Genomic DNA, 19,355 nt, shown 5'->3' with positions numbered 1-19,355 from the left:
AAGTCCCGCAGGTTTTGAATCCTTCCTGTCATTTTGCCCAATTCTGCATTGTCCATTAATTTTGTCTGCCGTTCTTCTTTCGTCGGAATTTCTTCTTGTTTCCATTTCTGGGCTAACAATACTCTTGCTGCAGTTGTTGCATATAAAAACAATTTAACATCTTGCCTATTAATGTCCTGACCTATAATACCAAGCAAAAATGCTTATGGTTTTTTTAAACATCTTTTTCATCTCAAGGCCTCACACTTTATTGGGTCTGGAAGCGGAAGAGGGAAAGCAGAAGATGACAGGGAAAACTTTCCCAAATCAACTGTCCCATCAGCTTTATAAATTTCCGAAGAAGCCAATGGATCAAATACCCCGGGGAGGAACTTGCCCTTCTCCTGAGGCAGCACTTTTTCCTTTTGTTTTAAGAGTTCAGTCGCACACAACGCCATTGTTTTCCCTGCCTGAGCCTACCGATCACGGCTATTGTGCGTCGGTATGTGAAGTGCCTGGTGCAACAGGAAGCCCTGGAAATGGGTGTGTGTGTGTGTGTGTGTGTGTGTGTGTGTGTGTGTGTTGTCAACAGCGCCGTTTGGCACAGGATGTTGGACTTCTTGGATCAGCTGCCAGGCCTCGGGAAGCGGACTCTCCCCGCCCGCTGCCCTTTTGTGGGGACACAGGGAGGGCAGGCTGCGGCCTTGGCGCTGGCGCCGCCTATGCGAAAGTGTCCCTTGAGCGCCACCTGTTACTTCTCTCCCGCCGGCCCCGCGCGCGGATCTCCTGCTGCGCGCTCGGCTGAGGGAAGGGAGCAAAGGTGCCTCAGGCTCTTCGACTGCGCATTCTCCGCGGGGGCCACCTGCGGGCGCCATGACCGTCGGGGGGACCCGGAGAACCAACTACCCCCGGCGGGGGCCTGCGGAGGACGAAATCTCTATCCTGGAAAAGGACGAGGAAGAAGAGGAGGAGGAGGAGAGGAGGCAGACAGCCCCAAGCGGCCCCGCTGAGGAGGGGGAGTCCGGCTGCGCCTCCAAGAAAGTCGCCTTCGCCGTCCTCCCGGACAAGTACGAGCCTCTCGGCGGCGCGGGAGACGAGCAGCAGCCCAAAGCCGAGCGCAAGAGCAAGAAGCGCAGGAGGAAGCTCAAGAAATACGGCAAGGTAGGCGGCGAGGGCGGCGGGACGAGGGGCGGATCATCGCGCGCAGGTCCGTTATTCGGGGGTCGCTAGGCGAGGGTCTTGCCCAGCCTCAGCGCCCCGGCTATCGGATGGGATGAGGGAAGACTTCAGTCATATATAATAAAACAAATACAGTGGTACTTCGGGTTAAGTACTTAATTAGTTCCGGAGGTCTGTTCCTAACCTGAAACTGCTCTTAACCTGAAGCACCACTTTAGCTAATGGGGCCTCCTGCTGCTGCTGCCGCGCCGCCGTCGCACGATTTCTGTTCTCATCCTGAAGCAAAGTTCTTAACCCGAGGTACTATTTCTGGGTTAGCGGAGTCTGTAACCTGAAGCGTATGTAACCCGAGGTACCACTGTATTTAAAAAGAGCTGGGGGACTTCTGGACGCATCGGATTGTTGAACTGGCTTCACCACACTTCACTAGCACCTTGTTGTCAGAGCGGTAAAAAACTGGATCTCACCCAACCGCGACATAGGCACCTTGAGTTATGTTGTGGGAATGTGGGATACAGTGGTACCTCAGGTTACAGACGCTTCAGGTTACAGGCTCCGCTAACCCAGAAATAGTACCTCAGGTTAAGAACTTTGCTTCAGGATGAGAACAGGATGAGGAGGCGGTGCGGCAGCAGCAGGAGGCCCCATTAGCTAAAGTGGTGCTTCAGGTTAAGAACAGTTTCAGGTTAAGAACGGACCTCCGGAACGAATTAATTTCTTAACCCGAGGTACTGTACCTCTGTATTTGGTCTGAGTGGTGTGCAAGCAGAGCCGACCCATCCAGGAGGCTGGCTAAGTGAGGCAACCGCCTCAGGCACAGGAGCCAACTCCTAGGGGTGGAGGTCCCTTACCCCCTCAAAAAAATATTTGAGGGTGCCAGGGCCCCCTAAGTTGATGGACATTGCCATTCACATGGTGTGCATGTGCCATGTCATACGATCAATTATATGGGGCTGGACTTACCTGGGCTCCCCCAATATTTTATTCAAGTTGGTACCCCTGGCAGGATCCACAGGGTGGTGGCAGGATCCACAGGGGCAGCAGATCCTGATGCAGATCTCTATTCCTCCTTTGTTCCTGATGCAGATCTTCACTCACCCCTTCTTCCCGGGTGGGCTTGGGTGTGAAAGCCCTTGTTTTTAGGGGCTAACCAGGCTGGGATAGCAGGCTTGTGGGTTTTTGAATGTCTGATGTAGATTTTTTCAATTTTGTTGTTCTGTATGGGACAATGGCAATAAAGATTATCGTATCGTATCGTTTTCCTCAGGTCCCCAAATGTCTTGGGCTGGCCTTGTGCGCAAGGGTATATGCTTAACCTTTCTATTCAGATGACTCCTAGAGAACATGTAGAGGGTCTGGGATGGTGCTCAGTTCAGTTCTCTCAGCATTCGTAAGGTCTTCTGTACAATGATCCAAGACTGCCCTTTCTTACTTTCATAGCAACAGACCCAGTTGTTGACAACCTTGGGTGCATGTTCATTGCAAGTTTGAAGCCACCTGCTTTTGAAGGACTGTAGGATGTTGAAGTTGGACAGGATCTTGGAGGTCGTCTGGTTTGCTCAGTTCAGGGATTTAGACATAGCTGTCAACTTTCAGATTTGAAAATAAGTGATCAGCAGCCTCACCTGTCTCTGGGACAGTCTACAGGATATCTAACAATCTGGGATAGCAGCCGGAAATGGTGCTGGAATAAGGGAATTTCCCACAAAAAAAGGGAAGGTTGACAGCTATGGATTTGGGGAAGAATCATTCAAGAAACCACATGGTCAGAGTGGGGCTTTCCAGAGACAACAAGGGATCTGGGTCAGTTTTGCTGTCTATTGTTCTAATTAGGAAAGATAATCTTGTAGCAGCTGTGAAACACTGGTTTTATATGGTTTTATAAAAGGAAATAAAAGAATGGACTATGAAGAGACTTTTTGTGTTAAAATGAACACACAGAGAGGCCAGGTGTTTGTTTGTGGCTAAAAGATTTCCCAAACCCAGATTAAGTCATGCAAAATAACAGTCACTCTCTACGTTCGCTATCATAAAGTGAAGTGAAATTTCTTCCCTTGTCATGTTAAGGTTCCAGCACAACAGCCAGCCTGTGCAAATAAAAAAAATATTTTGACCTGAAGTCAAAAAGACAATAATGAAGGTGGTCAGAGGAGGGCATTTCATAAACTATGTACCTCAGTGGAAAAGACCATCTTTTCTATTATACTTCCATGGATGGAGGAGGGTCTCTGATGCTCACCTAAGAGCAAGGTCACGAGTGAGAGGGGGTTCTTAAGGTACTTTGTTGCTCTTCAGTAGTTACTGGATTCCAACTCTCATCAGCCCCAGCATGGCCAGTGGTCAGGGATGAAAGCAGTTGTAACCGAACCATATCAGCAGAGCCACAGGTTCCCTACCCATCTCTTAGGGCTTTGTAAGTTAAAACCAGCACTCCACAGTGGAGTTGGATGAGGACTAAGTTAAGAATCCCATAATGGTTAAAAGTATTGAAAGAGGCAAATCTTCATCCATATATAGATTTCATTGCGTTGTATACAAAAATACAAATATCCATTCAATATTAAACCAAATAATAAAAACTGAGGCAAAAAACAACAAAAACAAAAAACATATGAAGAAATAAACCAGAAACTTATTCAACTGGCAAAAACACTATGGTAGATTTTCAATGGCTTGGCAGATAAAATAACTGCTCTATTTTGCACACTTCCTTTCAGGATGAAAAAGAAAACCTGCAAAGTATACATGCTGTGGAAATTATTGAATCAAGTGCAACTCTATAAAATTGCCTTTGGCAAGTCACTGTGACGAGACTTTGTTACAAATCTGAATTGGGTGGTTGTAGGTACAAAAGAGATAACAAAAAACACAATGGTGTAGCAATTGTGTATCAATGAAAGATAGCCATAATTTCTCTTTGTTGGTGCTCCACTGAAAATCTGGCATGATGTATGACACAGTGGCATCCTGCATAAGAGCTGTTTTCAATGTTCTCTAAAAATGTGGATTTATTATTTTTTTATAAAAAATCATTTAGCTTATTTCATTTCAGGTTTTGATCATTGAAAGCTTAGCTCCTTACTTTTCAGATACCTGATTAATAAAGCTGAATTCTTGTCCTAATAATTAATAACAGTTAATTTTGTTATAATTAATGCAGCAGCTGGTCTTAGATAGTTGACAGCAACACTATTTAAAATGGTCATGGGGGGGATCTCTTTAAAGAAGAAAAGAGTCAAATAAATGCCTAAACCAAAATTCTTATGATAATAAAATTAATAGTAGTAATTTGATTCCTTACTTGCCCTTCATCAAATGGTCCCAGTGTGGGTTACAACAATATAAGAACACAATATTTAAATCCGTTAAAACAAATTACAATAAAAATAATAGGATGGATCCTATATATGCATGTGTGTATCAGGCGACAAAGTGGCAGGAGACAAGAATTTTCATTTTCCTTGTAACTGTGCTATCCTGAATGCAATCAGTTGTTTGAATTTGTACACTGAAAGTTTATCGTTTTAAATTCCATTTTGTTTTAGTTCTTTAGAAAATTTTATATCACTTCCTTCACTAAAAAGCAAACTCAAGTAGGGTCACATTCAGATAAAAACACAAAACTAGTCAATAAAACTATCTCAAGCCTGAATAGTAATATTTATTTATTTAATTATAAAATATGTACGCCTATTGTCAAAACCTCTAATTGGTTTACTTCTTTTTGGAGGAAAGGCGTGATTAGATAATTATGTTATAATTATCAATAAAAGCAGAAGTTAAAGACAAGCTGGCCTAAACAATCAAAGTATACATAAAACCAGTGGTTTGAAGTATACCTTTAAAAAAAGCCTATTAAAATGCATGACAACCTTACATATGTGGGTGGGATTGCCTAAGCAACAAATAATTCAGCAGGCAGTAAAAACAATACAATGAAGGCACCTGCCCAATATCAATAGGTAAGGAGTTTAAAAATGTAAGTACTGCTGAAAATTCAGTTCCCTATCAGTGCAGGATAAAAAGCGCTAGTTCCTCAAAGTGGTTGAATGGGCATATATGGGGTAAGGGGATCCCTCAAGTAAGCTCATTCTGTATCTGTACCAGGTGGCTCAATATCTCAAAACCCTTCTGATGAATTTGTTCACCTGGTGCCAATAGTTGAACCATGTTGATGCCAATCATGCCTCGAGGGAAGAACATGTCACATTCAAGGCGCCATCACCATGAAGGCCCTGTCTCAAGCTAAAGCACCTAAGGTTTTGCTTAGTGATAGAGTGACAAGAAGGACCTTCCTGACTAATCTTAAATGCCCAGGCAGGACAATGCCAAGGGAGGTGCTTCTTTAGATAACTGGGTCCTAACTCATTCAGGGAAGCATTCAAAACTTGATTTGGGCTTTGTAGCGTGTAGGCTGCCACTGCATACTCTTCAGAAGCGGCATTGCATGATTTCAAACAACTGAAGCATTTTGCACCAGCTGCTGGCTCCAAACCATCTTCAAAGCCACATTGAGTGCATTGCTGTAATCTAGCCTGGAGGTTACCAGAGCATGGATTACTTTGTTTAGGATAGTGCTGATAATCTTAACTGCCCTAGAGCACACCAGTCCTGGTTTGCTTGTTGTGACCACAGCTTCAGCTTTGCCACCTTCAAGTGAGTCTCCTGCTGCACATTCTCCTATGCTGCCCAGTATGGGTGATGGGTGAAATTTTCTCCTTGCTCCCCGACCATGTACATGGTGCCCCCCTCTCTCTCCCTCCCTCCCTCCCTCCCTCCCTCCCTCCCTCCCCTCTCTCTGTTGTCTGTCTGTCTGCCCCACCCCTTCACCACCCTCCTCAAAATCCAAGTCTTTCTACAAGGCTTAAAAATCTCTTAATCCATCTCCCTGTAGCAAAGTATTACGTGCGTAAACCTGCTTTTGCTCACACAAAAGCCCTAAACGGCCTCGGTCCAGTATACCTGAAGGAGCACCTCCACCCCCATCGTTCTGCCCAGACACTGAGGTCCAGCACCAAGGGCCTTCTGGCGGTTCCCTCACTGTGAGAAGCTAAGCTACAGGGAAGCAGGCAGAGGGCCTTCTCAGTAGTGGCGCCCGCCCTGTAGAACGCCCTCCCATCAGATGTCAAAGAGAAAAACAACTACCTGACATTTAGAAGACATCTGAAGGCAGCCCTGTTTAGGGAAGTTTTTAATGTGTGACATTTTAATGTATTTTTAATCTTTGTTGGAAGCTGCCCAGAGTGGCTGGGGAAACCCAGCCAAATGGGTGGGGTACAAATAATAAATTACTATTACTATTACTATTACTATTACTATTACTATTACTATTACATTTGCTTCTCTCTCTAAACCCCATTTTATCTCCCCTGTTGCCTATTTAGATTGCAAACGACTTGGTAAAAGGGATCTGACCCCCCCCCCCTTTATGGAACTTCATGTAGACAGATAGGTGAGGCATAATACATTCCTCTGTTTACAGTGCCCCGGTGTGAATGCTGTTGTTTCTGTAGGCAAAACAGCACACATTAAACAAGAGGGGGTATCAGTGACTCTGATGGCTGTGCTGTTACCTCCACTGGTGGAGGCAGCATACTTCTGAATGCTGGCAGCAGGGAAACAGCAGAAGATGGAGAGTGTTGTTGTGCCCAGGTGCTGCTTTCGGGCTTCCCGTGGGCATCTGGTTGTAAGAGCAGGATGCTGCACTAGGTGGGCGTGGGCCACTGGCCTGATCCAGAAGAGGCCTCTTACCCTCTTAGCAGGTTTGAGGAAGTTCATAACCAGGTTTGAGAATTAAGTCTCTATATATCCTTAGATAAAATGTGAAGGACACTCCTCCCTGCAAAGAACCTAGTGAGGACTGAGAGTGCTGCTCAGTGGCTACAGAATGCTGGTTGGTTGACTGTTGTCTGTTGGGAGGGGACAAGGGGAAATTGAGTGGTTGGAATCCTGAAAAAAAGAGTGCAGCATTTTGTTGCAGGCTCCACTTATAAGTACATAATAACAACTATACGTTCCTGCGATCTTCTTTGGATAATTCTTGTGGCAGAAGGCTGCTCTTGCAGCACAAACAGAACTGTCTTTGAAAAAACAAATAACAAGTTAAATCCAGTGAAGGAGCCTGTTGGATTTCACCTCCCCCCCTTTTCCCTTTCCCTTTTAAGAAGAAACCAGTCCTATCTGAGCTGAAGCCAGCATTCCTGTAGATCAAAAGAGAGACCTGCCATTTCAGTCTGTAAAATACTCTAAGCTTATCCACGTGACAGATGCTTTGCATCTCTTTGTGCGGCATTTCTTGGCTTGGCATCCTTACTTTGACAATGTTCCAATTAGCAAGAAGTGTGAGGCTCGTTTCCCACCCTCTGCAACAGAGACAAAGAGATAAAATAATAGACCTCTCTTCCGTTCTGTGTCCGACTGCATCAGCATTAACACTTTGCTGCTGGTTTGCTGCAATAGTTTTACCACTGAAAATACTACTCTTGCTGTTTATTAATTAATTAATTCATTATACGTATACCTGTCCTTTTAAGAACATAGGAAGCTGCCTTATACTGAATCAAACCATTGGTCCATCTTGCTCAGTCTACAATGACTATCAGGGGCTCTCCAGGGTTTCAGCACTACCTGGGGATTGAACCTGCGAACTTCTACATGCTCTGCCATTGGAATTACCAGTCTTTCCCCCATACCAACTCTTTTCTGCAAGGAGGTCAAACTGGCCAGTGTGGTGTAGTGGTTAGAATGTTGGACTAGGACCTGGGAAACCAGGGTTCAAATCCCCACTCAGCCAGGAAGCTCACTGGGTGACCTTTGGTCAGTCACTGTCTCCCAGCCTAATTTACCTCACAGGGTAAGGAGAGGTGGGGAGAGCCATGTATGTCACCTTGAACCCATTGGGATATAAATGACCCTTTCCCCTTTTATCCTTACAACAACCCTGTGAAGTAGGTTACTCTGGCCCAAATGACTGGTCCAAGGCCATTCAGTCAGGGACAATGGCCATAAGTTCCCTATCCCTGGATAAAATAGTAAGCATCAGGTTGTCTGTGGAAATTTCATATATTGTATGGGTCAACTGAAAGGATGATTAGCTCACATGTTGGTGCTGATAAGTCTTGTATATAAGATCCAACATACAGCAGTCATGTCACATTTAAAGCACATTTGAAACACATTATTTTCCTCAAAGAATTATGGGCATTGTAGTTTACCCCACAAAGAGTTACAATTCCAGTAACCTTAACAAAGTGCAGTGCCCAGAATTCTTTGAGGGGGCAAATGTGCTTTAAAGGTATAATGTGTGTACACAGGGAGTTTGATGGCCATGAGTTGTTGTCTGTGTCATTTGCTACAGGTTTCGGTGAGACTTTCACATCCCGCCTCTTAAATATTGCTTCATCGTGTATAGGAAATGAACACAAAGGTCATGCTGTATGTTTGTGTTGGAAAGTACCTTGAACTCTGCTGAAATCAGGGCTCCATTGTTTTGGCCAAGGTCCAAGCATTTTATGGCACAATCTCTGCCAGGCCCAATGAAACAAAAGAGGTAAAGTAATTTGGCCAAGGCTAGATAGAGGATGAGACAATGATGTCCTTTATGTGACCACCTCTGTTGGTGGCACTCCAGCTTCATCTTTCTCTTCCTTGAACAGGAATTTATTCTGATCTTGCACCAAGGACTTCACACAATTCTAAGCATTTGATAGGGAGTTGGCTGCACCAGTGCATTTTAAAGAGGTGTGATTGTGCGACTATTTGTAGGCCCTATCACAGAGATGGGGAACTCTGAACCTTCCAGATAATGTTGGATTACAACTCCCATCAGCCCAGTCAACATGGCCTGTGGTCAGGGATGATGGGATTTGTAGTCCAACAACTAGAGGGCCACAAGTTCAATCACTGCCCTGCCTTAAGCTTGCTGCTGCAGCAAGTTTTAGAATTAGTTTGGACCAAAGGGCCAAAATGTAGCCACTTCATAGAATTGAAGAGTTGGAAAGGACCCTGAGGGTCAACTATTTCAACCGCCTGCAATACAGGAATCTCAGCTAAAACATCCATGACAGATGGCCATCCAACCTCTTCTTAAAAACCTCCAAGGAAGGAGAGTCCACCACCTTCCAAGGGAGTCCATTCCACTGCCAAACAGCTCTTACCATCAGAAAGTTCTTCCCGATGTTTAGTTGGAATCTTATTGTTTATAACTTGAAGCCCTTGGTTTGGGTCCCACCCTCCAGAGAGAGAGAAAGCAAGCTTGCTCCATCTTGCATGTGACAGCCATTTAGATATTTGAAGATAGCTATTATATATATTTTTTTTATAAAATATTTATTGCAATTTTTAAACAACAAAGATAACATCAAACACATGACAAACAAAAAAGATCAAAGTAAGATTATAAGAAAAAGTAAGAATAAGAAAAGAGAATACAAATAAAGTAAAAATATTCATAAATCATATTTTCATAATCTTTGGACTTCCTCACATCACCCCTCCCTGCGTTCTCAATCAAATAGTTATATGCAGCAATTTGTTACCTTACTTCCAATCTTATTTTATAAATCTCAAATATTTAATTCCAACTTTAGAATGTTTTGGTCATAAATTAACCTACTAGGTTTGAACATAATGTTTCCTCAAGTTTCGCTATTTCCTCATACATCACCTATTCTCATATGTCTTACACTAAATTTACTGCTGCCGTGTTCCCCTCATTTGTGCATACTCCTAACATTCGTACAATTTGTAATGTTTTTGTAAATAGTCTTTACATTTTTTCCAATCCTCTTCCACCGTCTCTTCTCCCAGGTCTCGAATTCTGCCAGTCATTTCAGCCAGTTCCATGTAGTCTATCAGTTGCGTCTGCCATTCTTCCAAAGTGGGCAAATCCTGTGTCTTCCAGTGCTTTGCGATGAGTATTCTTGCTGCTGTTGTTGCGTACATAAAGAAAGTTCTATCCTTCTTTAACACCCCTTGGCCCACAATGCCCAGAAGGAAGGCCTCTGGTTTCTTAAGGAAGGTATACTTAAATACCTTTTTTAATTCATTATAAATCATTTCCCAGAAAGCCTTAACCCTTGGGCATGTCCACCAAAGGTGAAAGAATGTTCCTTCAGCTTCCTTACATTTCCAACATTTGTTATCAGGCGAGTGATATATTTTTGCCAGCTTGACTGGGGTCATGTACCACCTGTATATCATTTTCATAATGTTTTATTTCAAGGCATTACATGCCGTGAACCTCACTCCGGTGATCCATAACTTTTCCCAGTCAGCAAACATAATATTATGCCCAATGTCCTGTGCCCATTTTATCATAGCTGATTTGACAGTTTCATCCTGCGTATTCCATTTCAACAGCAAGTTATACATTTTTGAAAGTACCTTAGTCTTAGGTTCTAACAGTTCTGTTTCTAATTTCGATTTTTCCACTTGGAAACCTGTTTTTTTATCCAAATTAAAGACCTCCCTAATCTGAGCATAATGTAACCAATCTCGCACTTTATCCTTTAGTTTCTCAAGACTCTGCAGTCTCCAAGTATCACCTTCTTTTTCTATTATTTCCCAATATTTCGGCCAATTGGCCTCCATATTGAGTCTTGAAGATAGCTATTATATCTCCTCTCAGTCTCCTCGTATCCAGGCTAAACATATCCAACTCCAATTCCTCATAGGTGACCTTGATAATCTTGGTAGCCCTCCTCTGCACACGTTCCAGCTTGTCAATGTCCTTGTGGTGCCCAGAACTGGACACAGTTCCCCAGGAGTGGTATGCTCAAGGCAAAATGGAGCAGAACTATTACGTCCCTTGATGAGGACCCTATAGTTCTGTTTATGCAGCCTAGAATAGCATTAGCTTTTGATAATTAATGTGGTATCCTAGTGTTTTGAATGCATAGCGTAGATATGACCAAGTCTTTATTCAGACTCACTCAACAATCCACAACTTAAGTTTTTCCTGAGTATGAACTGATGAATGAGCCCATGGTGATAGATAGCTGGTGTTGTGTAATCTAGTACTTGAGGCAATCTCAGTCTAAAGGAAATAGCTTGAATTCCAGGGAGTCTCATACACTCCTCCAGCACCAAGTATTTGCTGCAAAAACAGCATAGCAGCCTCCTGCTTCCAGTGAGGTTTTGTTTCATTTGTCCCAGCATGAATCTGGGGGAGCTGCCTTTTGTTCTTTTTAATGTCTTTTCAACCCTCTATTCCTTAAGGCTTGTTATATTATAAAATTATTATGTTATAAAATAAAGGCAACAACCTTACCTATCTAAATAAAGGTTTTTTTTCAAAAAGGTGATAGTCATAGATTCACATAAAAAGAAAGTCTAAAGAGAGCAGTGCAACAACGATACCTAATAAAAAGTAGAACACAATTACAACAAATTACAAAAAAACAACCCGACAAAATTTAAGTGAACAGAAAGGTCACCAATATTCAAAAATATTGAATATTGCAAAGCTGATGACATTAGCTCCTAGCAAAACCAAACAAACCAAAGACCAGAAATTCCCCACTGATTTATTTTGGAAGCAGCTTCTGTAGGCAGTAACAGATGCCATGGTAGAGTGGTGGTACTCACCTGACCCCATGAGTTGTCAGGAGAAGGGGAGGAAGGTAGGGATGATAGCATAGTGCAAATGCACCAGTAGAGCCAATCTAGCACTCCTGCTGAAGGGTGGTGCAAGGCAGGTGGAAACAGTCATTCCCTGATGGCAAACATGGCCTCTCTCTCCCCTCACAGTTCTTCCTCTTCTCAGATTTTAATGGAGTTCTGAGGCGCTTGATGTGCCTTCCTAAAGGGGTGCAGGCAGTGTAAAGGAAGTGGTTTTGGTGAGAAGGAATTGGGGGTAGGTGGGGGGTTGCATTGTATATTTTCTGTTTGGGTTTACATTATTTGTAAGCTGTCTTGAGACCCCTTTGAGGTATAAGGCAGGAAAGGAATATCCATATGTGTGCATATATATGTACGTAGGTTGGTCAATGAAAGTGGTATCATATAGAGGAATTCCATGGAAAACAAAGCCTTGCATGATTGTGATAAATGCTGGCTCTCAAAAGTCACATTCAGATGAAATCAACATGGTATCCAGGACCAGCCCAAGACATTTTGGCACCTGAGGCAAATCACAAAATAATGCCCTGCTCCCCAGCAGAGTAGAATAGGTGAGTGGAGATCTGCATTGGAAACAAGGGGGAGGGGGATAAAAATCTATACCAGAACCTGCTGCTCCTGTGGATCCCTGCACTTGAGATGATCACCTCACCTTGTCTCACGTGTGAGCTGGCCTTTGTTACAAATGTATCCTGCTCCCTGCCCCAAGGAACTAAGGGGGCTGCACCTCATACCATTAACCAGTAACTCGGTGTGGTAGTGTAAGCTGAGAGATGGTGGCCAGCTCCACAGTGAGCTTCATGGCTAAGTAGGGATTCAAACCCCAGTCTCCCAGATCCAAGTACACCACTCTTTCTAGTACACTGCACTGGCTTTCCTATACCTTGTGACCAGAAAGCATTGTGAGAACAGAGCCTCACTCAAGTAATATTTTTTGAAGCTGAAAATAAATGTAAAAAAATCTGTGTGGTGTAATGGTTAGTGTTGGACCAGGACCTGGAAGACAGGGGTTCAAATTTCAACTCAGATATGAAGTTCACTGGGTGACCTTCGGCCAGTCACAATCTCTCAGCCTAACCTACCTTACAGGGTTGTTGTGAGATTAAAATGGAGAGGTGGGGAGACCCATGTATGCCACTTTGAGGAAACATGGGGTATATGTTGTCACTTTCTTGAGTATGTCCTGCTCTTCAGTAGTGTTCTCTGTTCTTTTCTTCTAGAATGTGGGCAAAGCACTGCAAAAAGGATGCCGTTATCTGGTACTTGGTCTGCAGGGATTAGCTAATGCCTACTCATCTCCTCTTGGAGTGGCTGTTTCAATAGCTACGGCGTTTCGTTAAGACTTGCAGCCTGCCACATTTGGGTTGAAGACAGAAGGAACGGTCGTTGAAGCACCTGGCCAAATTTCCCTTTCGCTGAAACTTCGTCTTCAGAAATGTCTCCCAACTCAGCACCAAGAAAGAAAAAATAGATCAGATTGAACATTCGGGATGGGTCATTTGCTGCTCTGGACTTGAGTAGTTCTCTGATAAGTGCTTTGATCAAAAGAATGAGTAAGGCCAAAAGAACAAAACGTTGATTAGCTGGGCTAGCTTTAGAAATATAGTAATTGTGTGTCAACCACCCACCAGCAGGATTGGCCCAAGACATTTGGCCGCCTGAGGCAAGGATGGCACCCCAACTCCCATTCCATGTGCAAAATCCTACTGGATTGTCAGCTGAATGAACACTGGTGGCAGGACAGTGTCCCCTGCGACACATGAGGCCTGAGAGGTATAGGGCAGACTATGCGACATGCACAACTCTGTCCTTCAACACCTCACCTCCATTCCTCACCCCTTGAGGCAGCCACCTTTGCCTAACAGTGGTGACTGGTCTCCACTGGGACTGCTGGCGTGTAAGGCAGGAGGCCAACAGTAGGTGGAGCCAGAGCCAATGACAGGCACAACCACGGTCAATGATAGGCAAAGTCAGTTAATTCTAATTTTGTCCCTAAACTCCTCCTTGCTGAGTTCTGCACAGGAAACACTGAAGCTAAGGAGGAGGAAGCTGAAAGCCAGTTACATCCTTTGGACCAATTATAATTGAAAAAAGGTAGGGAGATGGAGGTTGACTGAGGGTAAAATGAAGTTGGTGCGGTAGTGCCCCATTCAGCCCAATGGACCAGACTGTACTGCCGCCTATTAGTTGGGCTGGCCTTGACAAAGAAAAGGACAGCATGTAGGAGGAAATGGAGGTAGAGTGACAGGTAAGGGAGACACATGAAAGGAAAACAAAGAGAGGAAGTTTTCATAATTCTGGTCAGGCCTTAGTAAAGCTGCATGGTGGGCTGGTGTTCTACAAAGGCAGGAAAAGCTGCAACTGTGGAATGTCTACTATATCAGGGATTGGGAACTTCTGGATGTTGTTGGACTACAACTCTTATCATCCCTGACCACTGGCCATGCCGGCTGGGGTGGATGGGAATTGGAGTCCAACAGCATCTGCAGAGCCACAGGTTACCCATCCCTGGTCTACATGTTAGAGCACGCAGGAGCAAGAGCAGAAGCAGGCAAAGACCAGAAAAGATGGATGAAAAGGGGGAATTGGGAAGAGAAATTATTTGACAAAATAAGAGCTTGAGGACATTATTGCATTGGACCCATCACGTAGCCAAGCATCTTGCGATCAGTTCCAGATACCTTGGGAGTTCTGGTTCTTAGCTGGAGAATTGTGAGAGCCCTGTGGGTAGGGTTGCCAGGCCCTGGTAGTGCTTTTATCTCTCTTAAGGGAAGGGAACATTTCTGCAAGCCATGCCCGCTTTCACCAGCCTTGCCTCATGCCCACCATCACTGGCTGAAATGTGTTTTTGAGGGCAGATAATTAGTTTCATTTGCTTGGATAGAGGATAGAGGCAGGGGTGTGTGTATAAACTAGCCTGTGGTACAAAGGTAACATTTAAATTCATTGCTCTGCCTGCTTTTGCCTCTGGCCCTGCCTACCACTGTCATGCAGCCCCCAGAAGGCTGCCCAGAAGAGCTGAATAATCTTCCCCACCACTGTGCTAATTTCACACCATGCGTACTTTTATAAACCTCTATTAAAGGTGTGGGAAACCTTTGGCCCTTCAGATGTGGCAGAACTATGACTCCTATCAGCCTCAGCAAGCATGTCTCAATAGCTAAGAGTTTATGGGAGATGTAGATCAGCAGCATCAGGTTAGAACGTGAGACCATAAGATGATCCTGCGGGATCAGGCCATCCAGTTGTCACAGTGGCCAGCCAAGCTGCTTATGGGAAGCTCTCAAACAAGACCTGAGCCCAAGAGTACTCTCGTCTCCTGTGGTCTCCAGCACTGGTATTTGGAAGCATTACTGCCTCCAACTCTGGAGGTGGAGCACAGCTGCCATGGCTAGTATCCATCTATAGCCCTTTCATAGAATTAAGAATCTAATCCTCTTTCAAACCCATCTAAATTGGGACTATGCGAGCAAGTGCCATAGTTTATGTGTTTATTTTTAAAAATACATACTGAATTTTCCAACATTCAGCTTCATTGTATGTCCATGAATTCTAGCATTATAAAAGAGGTTCCCCACACCTGCTCTATTATGTCATTTCCCCACCACTACTCTGCGTTAGACTTTCATTCTTCTTCTGTATCACCTGCTTGACCTGTGACTGTAGGTCAGGGGTGAGGAATCTTCAGCCCACAGGCCGACTTAGACCTAGTTAGGCCTCCTCTCATGGCCCCAAGGCCATTTTGGCCCAGCCACACCCACCTGCCCTACCCTTGACTTCATATATGTCATCAGTTGTGGGGCAGATGAAGACCTGGCTCAGCTGAAAGGGGGTTTACAGGTACCACGGATGGGTGGTGCTTTTGAAGTCCTACTTGGGTCTTGTGAAGCACCTCACAAAATGATCCTGAAGACCCCTGCAGGCAAAAATGGGCCACCTGGTGCCATGATGTCAGGTGATTCGTAAGTGAGTGTCTCCCACCTGTCTGTCTGCAGAAGCTCCTAGGTTCACTCTCCAGCATCTCCAGGTGAGGCTGGGAAAGACTCCATGTCTGAAACTTTGGAGAGCTACTACTAGTCAGTGTAAATAAATAATACCAAGCTGGATGAGCAGTTGGTCCATTTCAGTATAAGGTGGCTCCTTATGATCTGATTGTCCTGGGACCATGTGGCTTCTGACAGCATTGCAAATGACAATTCTTGTTCTACTGGTGGTGCAGAGGGCCACCTTACATCCTCAATAGTCTAGGGCAGTTCATGTGGCACTCAAGGGCATTTTTGGCAGAGAAATCAGGGCAGGCATAGGAAGTAGCCCCAGCAATCTTGCTTTGCAGCTAGAATGCTACACCTAGGATTACAAAGCAGGTGGGAGTTGTGTAAAACATCTGTATGGCATGCAGAATTTTGCCCCATTTGTTGGGTACTAGATGTTGCCTTGGCAGTTCTCTGTTTATCCTGCTCCAGTCAAAGCAGCTGTAGACAATCAAGCAGCCTGTGTGTATAGGACAGAAGTATCTGTCATGGTGTTTAATAAAACTCATCTTCCTGGAATGCCCTAGGCACCAAGAGTAAGAGATCAGATGAATATCTCACTGGAAAAAGCATTAAGCTGGCTTGCTGGGTTTAACCTTACGGATGGAAATCTCTGAAAGCTGCCATTTAAAGAATTATCTTGTCCAGTGTTGACAGAAGAATCAAGCCTTTGCATTCCCGAAATGATATATTTCTACCTAGATAATAGTTAATTTTGATACGTTTTATATATACCTTCTGAGCTTTACAGAATTCATTCAAGAATACTTGCTTTTTTAAAAGAAATATGCTTTAAAGCTGGTTGTTATTTTGTTTTACTTAATATTAATGAACCTGCTAACAAGTAAGCTGGTGTACTAAGATAAATTAAATAGATTTAACCAGAGTGCAATTTGTGTGTAAACTGTTTTTGATTTTCCAAACATTCTCTACTATTAATCTTGTCTTGTGGACAAGACTGGACTTTACCTTCCAGGGGACCTTTACCTTTACCTTACCTACTATTCATTCAGGACTGGTGTGTGAATAGCCCATAAGGTAAGATCTCTGTAACAACTTCCTATAAAGTGGGTTGTCTTCTGTGAATCACAATTATTTGTTCATTAATTTAGAACATTTTCACCCAGTTCTCCAGCTGAAAAAGGGGACGGGGAGGAAGAGGAAAGCAAGCAAACTCAGATACCGATTCTAGAACTTACAAGCAAGATTCATACAATTATCAGCTTGAATGGAAACAGGTCTGAGGAAGCAAGGAGTCTCTTAGTAGAGCTGATGGAGAGACTTTGCTTCCCTCTCTGCTGTTGCTGGATGGCAGTCAAGAATGTAAATAGAGTGTGCTGGATGAGGCCAATGGACCATCTAGTCCAGCATCCTGTTCCCACAGTGGCCAGGTATAGGAAACCCTCAAGCATGGCCTGGGGGCAAGAGCATCCCCACCCACCCTCACCCCCTAGTATCAAGAAGCATTACTGCCTCCAGCTGTGACTTAATTAGTACAGTTCTGGACTAATTAGTATACGCAGTTCATGATTTATATAAAGCACCTAAAATCCTGGGTACTGGACAAAAGTGAGGAAGAAGGAGATTCTTTACACAGATAAGGTTGTATAGTTGCCTGATTTTTGCTCCAGAAAAATCTCGCCTTCCATCGTTTTTAAATAAAGCAGGGATAGGGAATCTGTGGCCCTCCAGGTGTTATTGGACTACAACTCAATCACCTTCTGTGAACTCCATGGGAATTGGAGTCCAGCGACTTATGGAGGGTCAGAATTAAAGACTGCATTTCCCCCCCCCCCCATGATGCTAAGGATATATTAGAAAACATGCTGTGTCTGTGTATGAATAGATGGTACACCCATGATCCAGAACATCTGTACCATTTAATATCATGGCTTAGTCCCAAAGAGAACAAGCAGCTTTTGCTTGATAAGGGTATCGAGAATCTTGTGTTGTAGATCCCTAGACCTCTTCACAGAACTGCATTTCCCAAAGTTAGCTATTAAGCCTATGGGTGTAGATACGCCAATGATATGGCACTGCTTATTTTATAGTTCTTGTGTTCTCTATCCCCTGCTGATTTCTGCAAGGTCCCAGGGCATTTCTATCAGAAGTCTTGGCACCTTCGTAGTCCATCTAAGTTCCCCCATTACTGTTTGTATGTGGGGCTCCAGCATTACATTATAGCCAGTGGGCAGCTGTCACACTGAAAGATGTTGATAGGAATAAATGGCAGGCTGTCAAAAATCTTAAAGGGAATCGATACAAGTAACACATTAAGGGGGGGGGACTGTTGACACTATAACTCTTTTTATTTATTTATTTATTTAAAGTTTGTAGATATAGTGGGAATAGTTTGGTTTCCTGGAGTTCTTCCCTGGTGAGAAAAAAACAAAACTATAATTGCAGTGAATACTTTCCTTGATGTGCCTGCTTTAAAATGTGCCTGCAAAAAAAAGGCATGATATAATGTGTAGTCATATCAGTCAGTACTAATCCTTTGCTAGTCAAAGTCCAAAGTCCGCTTTGAGAATGAGAAAGGTTTTAAGGATCACCATCCAGCTGCACTAAATTAAGAGCTTCAACACCAGTGTTTACACCAAAGAGAACACAGCATTTTTTTGTTATTATTTATAACTTATACTTTAATATACAAATTCCTTCATAATCTTTACCTGTTAGATCACATTTTGCAGAACACCAGTGCCTTGCAAGTTTCTCTTCATCATCAAATTGCATGCTATATAAAATCTATAGGCTCGGGTCCAAAGGCACAAGATGCAGCAACTTTGCTAAAGTTAATATTGATTTGGTCAGTGTCTGAATGGGAAAGAGAGAGACTGCCTGGGAATCCCATGCAAGCAATCCTTAATTCAGCGAAAGGAAGGTGGGACAGATGGTGGGTTAAGGCATTCAACTGCACTATTGTAAAGAAATTCTCTGTTTGTTTGCCCAATGTTTATTCTGTTTGCCTTACACAAAATGAAGACTCTTGTCCCATAGAAACTGCTAGCGGTTTATGCCACGCAGCCAGCCCACTATTTGGAAAGGCTTCCCTTAGTCATGCTGTGTTAGTCCAGTTTCTGCATGGGAGAATTGAGGAACCTAAAATGCACATTTAAAAATGGGAACTTAGAAAGCAATCTCTGAGCTATTTGGACTCATAATTCCACCTAACTGGAAACATATGTTACACATAAGAACCGTGTCCAGCTTGCATGCTTGGTCACAAAGGCACAGGCATTCCTATGAAAACTAGGATTCCTCCGTCGTAAGACTGTTCTTTAGTGCCCTCTACTGTGAAGAATTCAAATTCTCCTGAGAATAAGGAAAAGTTGTTTTTCAACAAGGCATTAAAAAGGAGATGCATTAGACACGCACTTTGGAGCTACCATTAGACGGAGTGAGGCAGCTGTATCAGGAGCTGGTTGGGATATTGTGAAAGGGTAGCAAACTGTTAGTGACTTTATTATTGTTGTACAGTCCTTTTGCCACCAGGGAGGAGAGGGGGGAGAGTGCTTATAGGCTGTTCTGCCTTTTGTGCCAAAA

The 19,355-nt window shown here is 43.7% G+C and overlaps 1 protein-coding gene across 2 annotated transcripts; it reads left to right on the top strand.

The window, feature by feature from the left end:
• Positions 1-575: 575 nt before the first annotated feature.
• On the top strand, positions 576-16,701 carry LOC310703680 (required for drug-induced death protein 1). 2 transcript variants are annotated; one of them, XM_083496180.1, is made up of 2 exons: positions 576-1,140; positions 12,999-16,701. In XM_083496180.1, exons 1-2 carry the CDS (start codon positions 853-855, stop codon positions 13,116-13,118), a joined length of 408 nt encoding a protein of 135 aa, XP_083352306.1. In that variant the 5' UTR covers positions 576-852; the 3' UTR covers positions 13,119-16,701. The 2 variants fall into 2 exon arrangements, with proteins under 2 accessions (XP_083352306.1, XP_083352307.1); XM_083496181.1 differs by lacking the exon at positions 12,999-16,701 and adding an exon at positions 3,876-4,173 and having other exon boundaries at positions 601-1,140.
• Positions 16,702-19,355: the final 2,654 nt, after the last annotated feature.

Source organism: Podarcis liolepis (assembly GCF_965112155.1).
Source record: "Podarcis liolepis genome assembly, chromosome: 3".
Taxonomy (NCBI): Eukaryota; Metazoa; Chordata; class Lepidosauria; order Squamata; family Lacertidae; genus Podarcis; species Podarcis liolepis.
Note: the sequence above shows the minus strand (reverse complement) of the source record. Positions and strands in the feature narration are given on the sequence as shown.

Bases quoted from the DNA above. Each gene is read 5' to 3' on its own strand.
- LOC310703680 (XM_083496180.1), top strand. From the start codon at position 853: ATGACCGTCGGGGGGACCCGGAGAACCAACTACCCCCGGCGGGGGCCT. The intron at 1,141-12,998 runs GTAGGCGGCGAG...CTTTTCTTCTAG, and splicing joins AGCTCAAGAAATACGGCAAG to AATGTGGGCAAAGCACTGCA.